This window comes from Micropterus dolomieu, linkage group LG06 (genome assembly GCF_021292245.1).
Source record: "Micropterus dolomieu isolate WLL.071019.BEF.003 ecotype Adirondacks linkage group LG06, ASM2129224v1, whole genome shotgun sequence".
Lineage (NCBI taxonomy): Eukaryota > Metazoa > Chordata > Actinopteri > Centrarchiformes > Centrarchidae > Micropterus > Micropterus dolomieu.
In genome coordinates, this window is record NC_060155.1 from 13210716 (window position 1) to 13222360 (window position 11645).

At 38.4% G+C, this 11645-nt stretch overlaps 2 protein-coding genes across 3 annotated transcripts in view; both read left to right on the top strand.

Moving 5' to 3' along the window:
• The window catches only part of cacna1eb (calcium channel, voltage-dependent, R type, alpha 1E subunit b), a 60589-nt gene extending 56474 nt beyond the window's left edge, over positions 1-4115 (top strand). The window contains exons 47-49 of the mRNA XM_046052523.1: positions 48-183; positions 1191-1354; positions 2312-4115. Coding sequence (XP_045908479.1) covers positions 48-183; positions 1191-1354; positions 2312-2836 — 825 coding nt within the window. The 3' untranslated portion in view covers positions 2837-4115. The remainder of the gene's footprint in view (positions 1-47; positions 184-1190; positions 1355-2311) is intronic.
• A 1475-nt stretch (positions 4116-5590) lies between these two features.
• Positions 5591-11459, top strand: LOC123972829 (RING finger protein 11-like). Of its 2 annotated transcripts, none has more exons than XM_046052529.1 (3): positions 5591-6259; positions 6650-6819; positions 7913-11459. In XM_046052529.1, the coding sequence occupies exons 1-3, from the start codon at positions 6107-6109 to the stop codon at positions 8082-8084; spliced, it is 495 nt and encodes a 164-aa protein (XP_045908485.1). In that variant the 5' UTR covers positions 5591-6106; the 3' UTR covers positions 8085-11459. The 2 variants fall into 2 exon arrangements, with proteins under 2 accessions (XP_045908485.1, XP_045908487.1); XM_046052531.1 differs by having other exon boundaries at positions 5591-6229.
• Positions 11460-11645: the final 186 nt, after the last annotated feature.

The following is an 11645-nucleotide window of genomic DNA, read 5'->3' on the forward strand; positions in this document are numbered from 1 at the left end:
TTAATGTTTAATGTCTGTTTTGTCTGTTTTGTGTTTTCACATACAAGCAGACGGAGGTCGCAAGTGGCTCCATGAAGCGTTCAGCCTCCACTGTTGCAGATCAGCGGGTGAACGGTCTTTGGCAGGAGGAGAAAAGTCCTGAGCGAGTTTATCGACCTCGTCACAAAAGCTACAAGGCTGCTGGTTAGTTTGTTTGCATACAGTGTGAAGTGATATTCCCCCCCTACCATTTGCAACCAAAGATAACTGGTGATAAAACACAGGAAAGGTCCATAGTGACAATGTGTCTTGTTGATCAACTTGTTATTGTTGCAGTAAAAATGTTAAGTTAATGAATTTTTTTTTTACTGATGTGGTAGGTGGAATTGATATTGGTCGAACAAACCCCAGCAACATAAAATAATTATTTATCCTATTTGTAAAAGAATTTGAATCTTAAATACTAAAACTGGTACATTTATATGGTTAGAGGCCAAGCCAGACCTATTCTGGTTGGCCATGCCAATAAGAGGAAAATATGTTTATGTTAAGTTTCTTGGTTTGTCGAAGACACTTCTCTCTATTAGATGGCTGGATACCAACCGCGTTATATTTACCATTACATTTTGAGGAACAAAATTATGTTGTCACTTGGGTTGCAGCTAATGATGATTTTAATAATTGATGATTCTACAGATTATTTCATCCATTCATCGAGTAATCAGACAAGAAATACTTTTGCTTGGCACCCCACGGGACCAGCTGTGTAACTCATATCACCGGATGCTTTCTGCTCGGAAAACAAAAGCATTGTTTTGGTTATTCCGTTTTCCAGAAGACCCACTGTACAGAGCTGTTGTTTTCTTTTAGCTTGAAATAATCCCATACCTTGAACACTTTCTGTCTTTTTCTCTTTTTATCCCTCGCTAAATTCTCTCTCTTTCTCCACTTTGCAAACAGCGCCATCAAATCACATTGTCTTCACTTGCCCACAGCCTAAGTGCATTGTGCGACAGTAATAATTGTCTATGCGAAGCAGTGCGCTGTATAGTTACATTGATTAAACGAAGCATCGATGCAAATAATTTGCATTGATGCTTTTCAGTAATCACATTATTCGAATTTCTCGATAAATCGTTTCAGCCTTAGTTGTCACCCATTATCTCTTTTTCTCTTTGTCTGCCATTTTATGTTTTATGTCTCCCCTCTAGTTTCTCGGTCTGAGCACCGGCAGCAGAGCGACAGGGAGCGTGGCCGGTCTAAGGAACGCTGTCACCTCCTCTCTCCGGACACGTCTCGTTGTAACTCAGAGGAAAGAAGCTTGCAGCCCTCACGATCCTCTAGTGTAGAGAGAGCACACACCCAAGATAAACAGGTAGGTCAGAAAAGCCTAAATGTCCAGCTAACCGATTCAGGGACAGCAAAAAAAGCAGGCTCACAAATGAAATGACTTTAAAGTAAAATTAAAAATGAAAAAGCCAATTTTCCCTCCAGTCAACTGTTTGTATTTTTTCTGGTGAGTTGTCAAGTGAACGCTACAATTGTTGTCCACAGGTCACCAAAGTGATGGTGAGCCTAGGGATTCTTTTAGTTGTATTGTGGACAAGAACAGTTTTGCATTTTGTGATTAGAAAACAGCTGACTGTGTAGCCTAAATCTGTAGAAAAAGACTGCAAACGCTGCTGTAGTTGAAATAATACAATATTAATAAGAATATTTTTCTGATATCAGTGTCACAATATGGTAAATGTATGTAAAATCACACAAACAGTTCAACAGTTTCCCAGGGGATAAATAAAAGACACTTAACACTGTTCCACTTATGCATTATGTTAAACAAAAGCCTTCTGTAACTTCTGTATGATTTTCTGGGAGTCATTTATGTGGATAACAGAATAAAACATTTTTTTTAAGTAACAAGTTAAATATTGTATACAATAATATTGAATTGCCCAGCCCAAACAAAATGTAAAAAGGAGTCAGCAGAATGAAAGATGGATTGGCTGGAGCGAGGGATTGGGAAAAAAGAATGCTGCATCTTGTTTTTGTAATGTCTTGCAATCCGGCACCAGCTAGGAGTACATATTCCATTTAAACTTCAATTTAATTTAACCTGAAAACTGCTAGTTTAGATTAAGCCAGTTAAGTCTGATGATGTCACCAGGCAGTTTGACCATTTATCTTTTATGTGTCTCTCACAGGCCTCACAACTTTGTGGAAGTGTGTTGCTAAATTAGTGGAATGCCCCTTTACATTTTGACAGGTATACGTTTTTTAAACGATAACCTTGAAGGCGACAGTCCATGACATCATTGTTTATTCTCATCTTCAGGGCAACAGCTCGGACAGTCCGGTGCCCTCCACCTCAGAGTCCAGCACTCCCAGCGGCCGACGACCGATATCACAGACCCCGACTCGCCCCCGCCCTCACATCTCCTACTCCCCGCTCGAGTGTCGCACACACCCCTCCGTCGGTGAAGACGAGGATGAACAAGGTAGCCCAGAGACCATGAGACGGGGCAAGCCCACCTGGGACACCCAAGAGGGGGTCGCAGGTGAGAGGCTGTGCGAGGCAGGCCGTTACCCGTCCCCACCTCGACGCTACCCCTCCGAGCCGTTCTTGGCCTCCCAAGAGGACGACCACAGCCCAGACCCCTCTGGTCCCATGGAGACGCTGACCTTTGAGGCGGCTGTGGCCTGCAGCCTGGGACGCTCTAACACCATCAGCTCAGCCCGCCCGCGCTTGCGGACCGGCTGGCAGGTCCCCAACGGACATTTTCGGAAGCGTCTGGCGCAGACAGCCTCAGTTGCAGGCTGTGATCCTCTCAGCGATACAGAGGAGGACGACAGGTGCTAGGGACAGGAGGCATACCGTGAGGTGGGAGGGGGAATCCCAGAGAGGTGTTAGAGGACTCTGCACGACAGTGTACAGGATCAAAGTTAATGTGACTCTTTTTGCATCAGTGCTTCGAGGCCATGAGTCCTCTGGATGTTTGGTCAAATGTGAACCTGAAACGAAAAGAACAATACTTCCTGAAACTGTAGTTGCCAATTCACACAGAATACTGACAATAAATAAGGTCTATTTCCTGACTTGTACTTGATGACAGAGAGTAATAATACATCTCAAATAGTTGCAGGATGCAGAAAAGAAATGAATGGATCAAATTATGTAATTTGTGTCAATAGGTACTTTCATTTCTGAAGATGTTTTTAAATCATTCAGTGTTGCTCTTAACAGTATTTATCTGTGGGGTGTGAATATGTAACTACATTTTCTTATAAATTAATTGTTTTGTACATACATTGTGATCACCACACCATCGCCATTTATTAGACCAGATCAATACAACAAGCCATTGTGTGAAGGCGATCTGATATACCAGATAATGTGGATACTAATAAGTAACACTCAATAATGCTGGATTTTTTTACAGTATGAATGAATGTGAAAAAAACTGCTGATTTATTTTTCTTTTTGGTATTGGACACAATAACTTTTGAGATATGAATACAGTTACAGGATAACACAGAAAGGTTTATTTGTTGTTTCACCCTGTGTTATTGTTACAAACCTCAGTTATCCATTAAAACAGCTTTTTGCTTTTATTTTTTTCCAGTGAACACCCTTTAAACAAGAAACTTTCCAACAATTATATTTAACATTTGAGTTTATGAATTGTTGTTGGCATGTAATTTTACCATGAACTGATATGAAAACAAAATGATCTTTAATCTATTTTCACCTTTTTCTTCCTTGTGAATATTGTATGAACCATTGCAGACAATGACTGTAGAAACACTGTAGACACACCATGACACATTTGCTTCACAAATTAACATTACTCTTATTACTTACTAATAATGTACAGAGAACGTATGCTGTTTGTAACATTAAGAGAAAAAAAATAAAATTAAACTGTATCAGCTGATGAGCTTTAAAGGTAAAGGAATCTTTGGAAATGTTCATTTTAAGGTTTGTGTTTTTGTTTTATTTGCCTAAAGAAGGCCAATTCTGTGAAACTCACTTAACCAAAAACATGGAGATTTGTATCATACGTTCCTGGAATGCAAATACTTTGTGGGTTTTTATGTGTATAATAGCTGTATATACAAATAAAGTTGTCCTCAAGTTGCCACTGTTTTTAAAAATTTTTTATATAGAGCCTGGAAAAACATCAAATACCTTTTATAAGTGAGAAGCCTTGAGCAACACAATAACACTCACACCGAAACCATTTTAAGTGCATTTGGAAATTGATTGTTTGTGCTGTTTCTTAAATGTACTTTCTTGATTTACTATACTTATTAGTTTTTAACACTGATCACAAGCAAGAAACTGTTTAAAAACATAAAATTATAAAATGCTTTTTTAAAGGCTCTAAACACATATGTTCACCCACACAGGTGTTTTCACCCGTACCTGATCAATCTTCTATAACTGTGTGGCAGTGTACAGACATGCATGATCCTTTTTCACCGGTAAGTACAAGGTGTTATTAATAACATTAACATTGGTTCTGTTTTATTGAAAGCCAGCATGTACTATACCATGACCACAAAACTGATGCAGCTAAATGGAATTCAGCCATATCAAAATCATCTCACTGATCCTCCATTAATTCTCCATTCATTTTGTTGCACCTGTCAAAATGAACAATTGCACCTTAATCATCCTTATTGGTTCATGTAGTTTGTAAGCATCACATACTTAGCTCCACAAACTTCAGCCTGAGCAGCCAGAATAAGTGAAAACACATTTCACTCTTTTGTGAATAAAAACATTTGTGAATGAAAATTACCACTCAAGATCAAAACATTTACAGTAAGATCAATCTTCAGGGCCTTACGTTGAAAACGACTAAGTTTTTAAGTTTACAGTTAAAGAAAACATGAGTGAGAAATTCTTGTTTATCTTGACCAAAAATACAACTGCTACCATCCATCCATCCATCCATCCATCCATCGTCAACCGCAGCACATAAGACAGAGGAAATGATAAAGAACTAGTTAAATGAAATAAATAAATAAAAAATATGATACAGTATGTAATATATGATATACAGTTTATAACCTACATGTGATAAAGGTGCAATTGTATTTTTTTACGTTTTATTGTACCACATTGTATACTGGGTTGTCTTTAGGTGGAAATATTAACATTTAGTTTATGGTGTTAAAAATGATAATGACAATTGACATTTGACACAAAATCACAAATGAACATTTTTTTTTTTTTTTTCACAAATTAGTATAGGTATACCATGTGGCATGCCTACATTTAGCTATATCTCAAACCTTTTTAGACATACAGAATGCATATAGTAATGATCAAGGTTTAATCCAATTTATATGTTTATCGCTTGGATTTTTAATTTTTTGTAACACATCTGAATGTAAAATTGACAGATTTTTTGTTTATTATAATGATTAATTTATTAATAAATCCATCGTGAATTATTAACAATTGAACAATCATTGTTTTTTTGTTTATTATTATTATTTTTTATAATCGAAAGGGGTGGGACTTTGACTCTATCGCGGAATACGTAAAATAAATCATCCAATCACCGCTCAGAATCACATCTAACGTCATATCCAGTGGACTGATAACATGTCCTCTGGTTGAAGAAAAAGCTAGCAAGGAAGCAAACTGTTTAATGTTACTCACGAAGTTAAAAGGCAGAAATGTCGCTACAGTCCAGCACTCAGACCGTTCAGTGTTACAGCCACAGTTGCTGCTGAAGTAGAAATTTAGAAGAAATTGTGTTTCTTACAAAGGAATGAGCGATACTTATCAAGGAAGTCGCTCAGCTGGCTAGCGAAAAAGTAGCTAGCTAGGCTGCTAGCTTTCGTTAGCAAGGGAGTTCTTTGTTTTGTTTTTCAGGTGGACGTCCGTGTTAACCTTATACAGTCTGTGGTGTAAACATGAAGAGTAACTAGTGTGAACATTTGCTTTAACATTTAACGTTTATGTAGGAGTTTTATAATCATGTACATTGTATATTTTGTACTAGTAGGTACTTGAACTGGTTTCTGGGATATTTAGACAAAATTAGCCACCGAGAGCAACTTTAGCAGCAAAGGTCTGATTTTTAACGTCGGCCAGGACTAGAGACACGAAGATATGGGCAACTGTCTCAAGTCTCCGACATCAGACGACATTTCTCTGCTTCATGAATCCCAGTCAGACAGGGCGAGTTTCGGTGACGGGACAGATGCAGACCTGGAGCCACCTCCGCCGTACCAGGTGAGAGACAGCAAACGCTCAACTTCCAAGGTATTGATTCAAGAAAAAGAAAGTGTATGGCACGAGTAGGATAAGTGGCCATAAGAATAATATTAGTTAAAAGCCTGAATGTTAATATATAGTAGGTTATCCTTCTGCAGTACTGCGGTCCCGGTGTCTAGTGTTTCATGTCTGTGGCCTATTTATAAGACTGCCTCGGGTCCAGTGTAGTCAGTAGTAGGTATACCCGAGTACAGAAACTGGATTTAAAGTAATCCCCTCTAACTGGCTTGTCAAGAATGTTCATACAGCTTCTTTATTTTTTTTAGTTTATCAGCGCAGCGATCCGGACCAGTCAGACCGCTTTGTATGGACAAAGTGAGCTGGTATGGGAGGATAACAGTTTTTGTTTCACTTTGGTGTTTCTTTGTCTGAAACCAGGAGCAGGCTCACATGCCCATGTACCATCCCACGCCTAGTCAGGCCCGTCTGGCTACCCAGCTGACAGAGGAGGAGCAGGTCCGCATTGCTCAGCGCATCGGCCTCATCCAGCACCTCCCTAAGGGTGTTTATGATGGAGGGCAAGACGGCTCAGAGAAAAAGATCAGAGAGTGAGATTTTTTTTGCATTTTTCAATGTGATGTTTACACAGAGGAAGGCTGCAGGCCATTAGTGCTGAGCAGTCTTAATTAATTCAGACATCATATTTTATAAACTTATGTGTGATTAATATTTAATCTCAAATAAGAATGCATGATGTGGTCCATGGGAAACAAATCCACAGCACATTAAGCAGGTGAAGCTGTTCTTGTTTCACATATGTGCTGAAGAGATTAGTCGATTAATGGAAGTGCATGACAGAAAATTATGCAATAACAATTTTGATAATCTATTAATTGTCTAAGTCTGAGTTGAGAGTGGCATGTATTGTACAGATAAAGCTGGGTTTTTTTTTATTTTAAATGTGTTTTGTGTTGTTTTTTGGGGCGGTATAAATTAAATCGACTTGACTTGAAAGTCAGTTGTCACAGAAATGCCAAACTAAAGAAGCCAATTGGATGAGAGGCAAAATGTCTTCAAGCTGTCCAGTTCTCCTTGATTTTAACCTTCCTTGGACAAGCATTTGCTTGTTTTAGCTTTTAAATGTGAGGATTTGCTGTTTTTTTCCCTTCTGTTTTAAATAATTTTAAATAAAATATATTTTTGGTTTTGGACTGTTGGTCAAACAAAACAAGCAATTTAATTCTTAACCTCAGGCTCCGGGATAGTGGTGGTGGTGATTTTTGTACTGTATTTTACAGGCTAAACATATAATCAGTCCTTGAAAATAATAACTGCCACACAGCACTGTTATCATTAAAACAATTTGTAATGTGGATATCATGACCAGTATACCAGGGGAACTTTTTGTTTAATGTGTAATATAAATTACGTTGATATAAATATGCATATTCTCACATTTGAGAAGCTGGAACCAGATATTTCTCATTTTTATTTGGGAAAAAAAATAGTTAAATGATTGAAAATTGTTGCCAAATGTTCTATTGTCACACAGCTAGATTAACTGACAAATCATTTCAGTTCCACACCTGTAATGCATCCTAAAAAACAACTACTTCAAGTCCTAGTTGATTTCGAGTCTAATGTTACAATATCAGCTTTATTCTGGTGTCTGTTTAAGCTCTTTATTTTATCCATTTTCAGATGTGTGATCTGTATGCTGGACTTTGTATATGGGGATCCCATCCGGTTCCTGCCCTGTATGCACATCTACCACATGGACTGTATAGACGACTGGCTGATGAGATCCTTCACCTGCCCTTCCTGCATGGAGCCTGTGGATGCTGCCCTTCTCTCCACCTATGAGACCAACTAATTCTAATCCCTCCTCCACCAAACTTAGACCAATCATGGCCCCTCCAGACCCAAACACACACATACCCAACAACTGCCCTCTTATAGAGTGGGAGGAGCTACAATTTGAGCTAAATGTGTTTGCTGTTTTCTTGCACTTTGAAAAATTCAGATTTATTCACCTAACGTTGGCCTTCCATGCCCCCAGGTCTAAATAAGCTGGTCTTAAACTTAATTTACAGAAATTGGTAAAGTGTTTCCAGGTGACCCTTCACAATTTTTTGTGTGTGTTCGTCATGCTGAGTGAGCATGTGGGATGTGTGTGAGCTGTTTGGGCTCCTCGATGACTGTGCATTTCCACTTGAGCCGGTCTCAGTGGTGTTTCTCCCTAACTGACACCAGCTCATCTACATTTCTAGTTGGTCGTCATTAAAACGGATAATTGGGTTAAGAGTATTGACCAAAATGCTGCAAGGTGTTGTTAGAGAATGGATTTAATTTTAGGTTTTCTATGGCGACAGTAGGCAAAGACTTCCTCAAAATGGCCCTACACTTTGGAGATACGGAAATTCACAACTATAGTTTACTGTTGGCATTGGATAATAAGATATTTCTGCCCAGCTAGCCAGGATTACAAAAGAAAATATACACATACGTAACAGAAATCACCCAAAGTTTACAACTACAAAGAAGATCAAGGCTACATGATATTTGGCCGCTCCAGATGGCGAGACAGAAAATGCTTTGAGTTAAAGGGAAAACTATGTTGTATAACTTGAATGTTTCATCAGACGGTGTGTAAAGTAGCTGGCAGCCAATGTAAAGGGCTCATTTGTGCATGGGCAGGTGGATCAGTCAGTCAAAAATTAGAAATGCTTGCACACACTTTTCAGCTGATCCAGAGATTTGCACTTTACTTATAGGACAGTATCTAAACAATATATTAATATATGTACCTTAATAACCTTGCACTATCAATACTTCATTCCTTTTATTTCCTGAGATGCAAAAGTTATATCGCTGATATTTTCAGAGCTGTCAGTAGTCACTCATCACGTTAAAGTAAGCCTGACAATGTATTTCGTGAAACATGTGATTCAGTAGTGAGTCTCTGCTTCTTTCTGCTTGATATTTGATTTTTGTGTGGAAGTGAAGGGACAGAGGCTTGCTCCAGTTTAAAGGAGAAGTTCAACATTTTGGGAAATGCAGTTTATCTGCTTACCTGTCAAGAGTTAAATGACAAGATTGATAATCATCCTGATTCTTTGAGATGAGTAAGAAGCTGCAACCAGGAGGCGATTAGCTTAGCGTAAATCAGGGGGAAACAGATAGAATAGCTTCTAAGCTCAAAAATTGCCTAGCACGAACTCGAGTAATTTGCGGTTTTACAGGGCGTTATGTGCTGTTTGACAACAAATTGTGTCAGCCATTTATGTACTTAAATTAAACAAATGAGATATAATGTGCTAAGTAATGAACTGTACATGTGCTTGTAGGCCAGTTTTTGAACTTTGGACAGAGCCAGGCTAGTCATTTCCCCCTGCTTCCTGTCGTTAAGTTACGCAAATTTCCTCCCTCGTCTAGCTTCATACTATTGCATGAGAGCGGTATCAATTTTCTCAACTTTGTCAAGAAAGTGAAGAAACATTTTTCCCCAAAATGTCAAACTGTTCTTTTAAAGCTAGAGTGGAGGACCTTCAAGCCCTTACCAAATTACCAAGCCAGGTAAATCTCTCCGTATTTCGCAGTATACTGGAGTATTTAAATTTGGTGTGTGTGGCAACATTCCAGCGCTGGCGAATCGGTAGAGATGTGTTGTATGCCAATCAACAATGATTGGTTTGCCAGAGCTGAAGGGCGGAGCAACCATAGTAACAACAGCAACTCAGTAGGACAGAGCTTATAGGTCATAAGCTCATGTCAACAGTGATGCGTAATTACTGTCACTGTCAGAAGGGGGAGACAAAGTTGCACGCTGCACGTTTAAGAAACAAATTGGGGGCTATGTTCGAGGTGAACTTGAAACAGTTTAATTTTAAATCCAAATTAGTACAAAGTCACTTTCTTTATTACACGTCTCATCTTTTGTTTTATTGTTTTGTGCTGCTTTACTTCCATTCACTGTAGGATTAGTTACAATCATTGGTTTCCTTTTGATTTGTGGTGTGTTTGGTGATAGCGTGGCTGTCTATTTTCCTGTTACCTGTGTTTTATCTTCTACCTTCACATTATATGTTACATTTGTGTAAAAATCCACTGTGTTCTTAGGACAGTAAATAGATGACCCGACTGTACAAACCTCTGTTCCAATGAATTTCAGATTGAGAGAGACTTCTTTTTATGGTGTGCTAGTTACAACTGAGATATCAAGTTTTCCATCGTGCTTTTCCTTTGCTGTGTTTTTCAGCTTATGTTTATTCTGAAAATTAATATTTCCTGTAATCTTGTTTTCTTTTTTTTTTCTTTGGAAGGCTAAAAAGCTATCATGTTAAAAAAATAAATAAAGAAGACAAAATATATGTATTTTTTAAAAATTGTTTATTAGCAACAGGCAGTCACTCCACTCCATCTTATAAAAGCTGTTGGCATCAGTCAGACAAAGTGGACTAAATGCACGCCAAAGGGCAGATTTGTGGCCCTATGATTACCAAAATAAGAGATTACAGAATACACGATTGCAAAATATTCCTTTGAGCCTTTTATGAATGCAATCCTAAGCTCTGGCAACGGAGTGGAAAACGTGACTACATAATCAGGGTTCTCCATTCAACTGATGATGTAGCAAGCGAGCCAAATTGATAATGTTTGATGCTTTGTTCCCTGTGCTTGCGTCAGCCGGGGAACATGTGAGTGAAATAGACTGTTGAGTGTTTAATATGAGATGCACAAACGGAGTGGGTTTGTAATTACAAAAACAGGTAAAATGTGTGGACAGGTTCAGACCAAGATCCATTCAAACCAAGTGGATGCCTTGTTTATGTACATGAATCTTGCGTCTAATGCAATGTGGTTCATATCACACTGATTACAAGGGCCATAATTGGACACACAATTGGTTGCAACATACCCTTTCTTCAGATTAAGCAGTGACACAGTTAATCAGCTTTGCAGTTCTGCAAGATTTGAGATCAGATTCAGTTCACTTTAAGCAACACAATAAGGACAGAGATGGAAAGGTCACTTGTTCAAATGCAACTGTAAAATGATTTTGTGTGACAATATAATCAATCTCTACAAGTACCTCAGGAATTTAGGCTGAAGGATTATTGGTACTAGTTGTTTTTGCTGAATTGATGTAATGATAGACCAAGAGAAATATGTGCTAGTTTTAAGAATCACCAAGCATAAATGTACATCTAAGCTATTTTAATCCCTATAAACATCTCTGGAGATTGGAGCAGGAATTCAGTGTCCTGTTTAAAAGTATTTTAAGCCAGTAAATATCGAGTTTTCCAGAGGATTGAACTACGGTTGACAGACAATGCCTTTGCTTAGTTTGCCGCAGTACTACCTAGTAAATAGCCAATGAACATACCACATAACAGAAGAATACAAAACAACCATATGTTTTGATTTTGCCAAA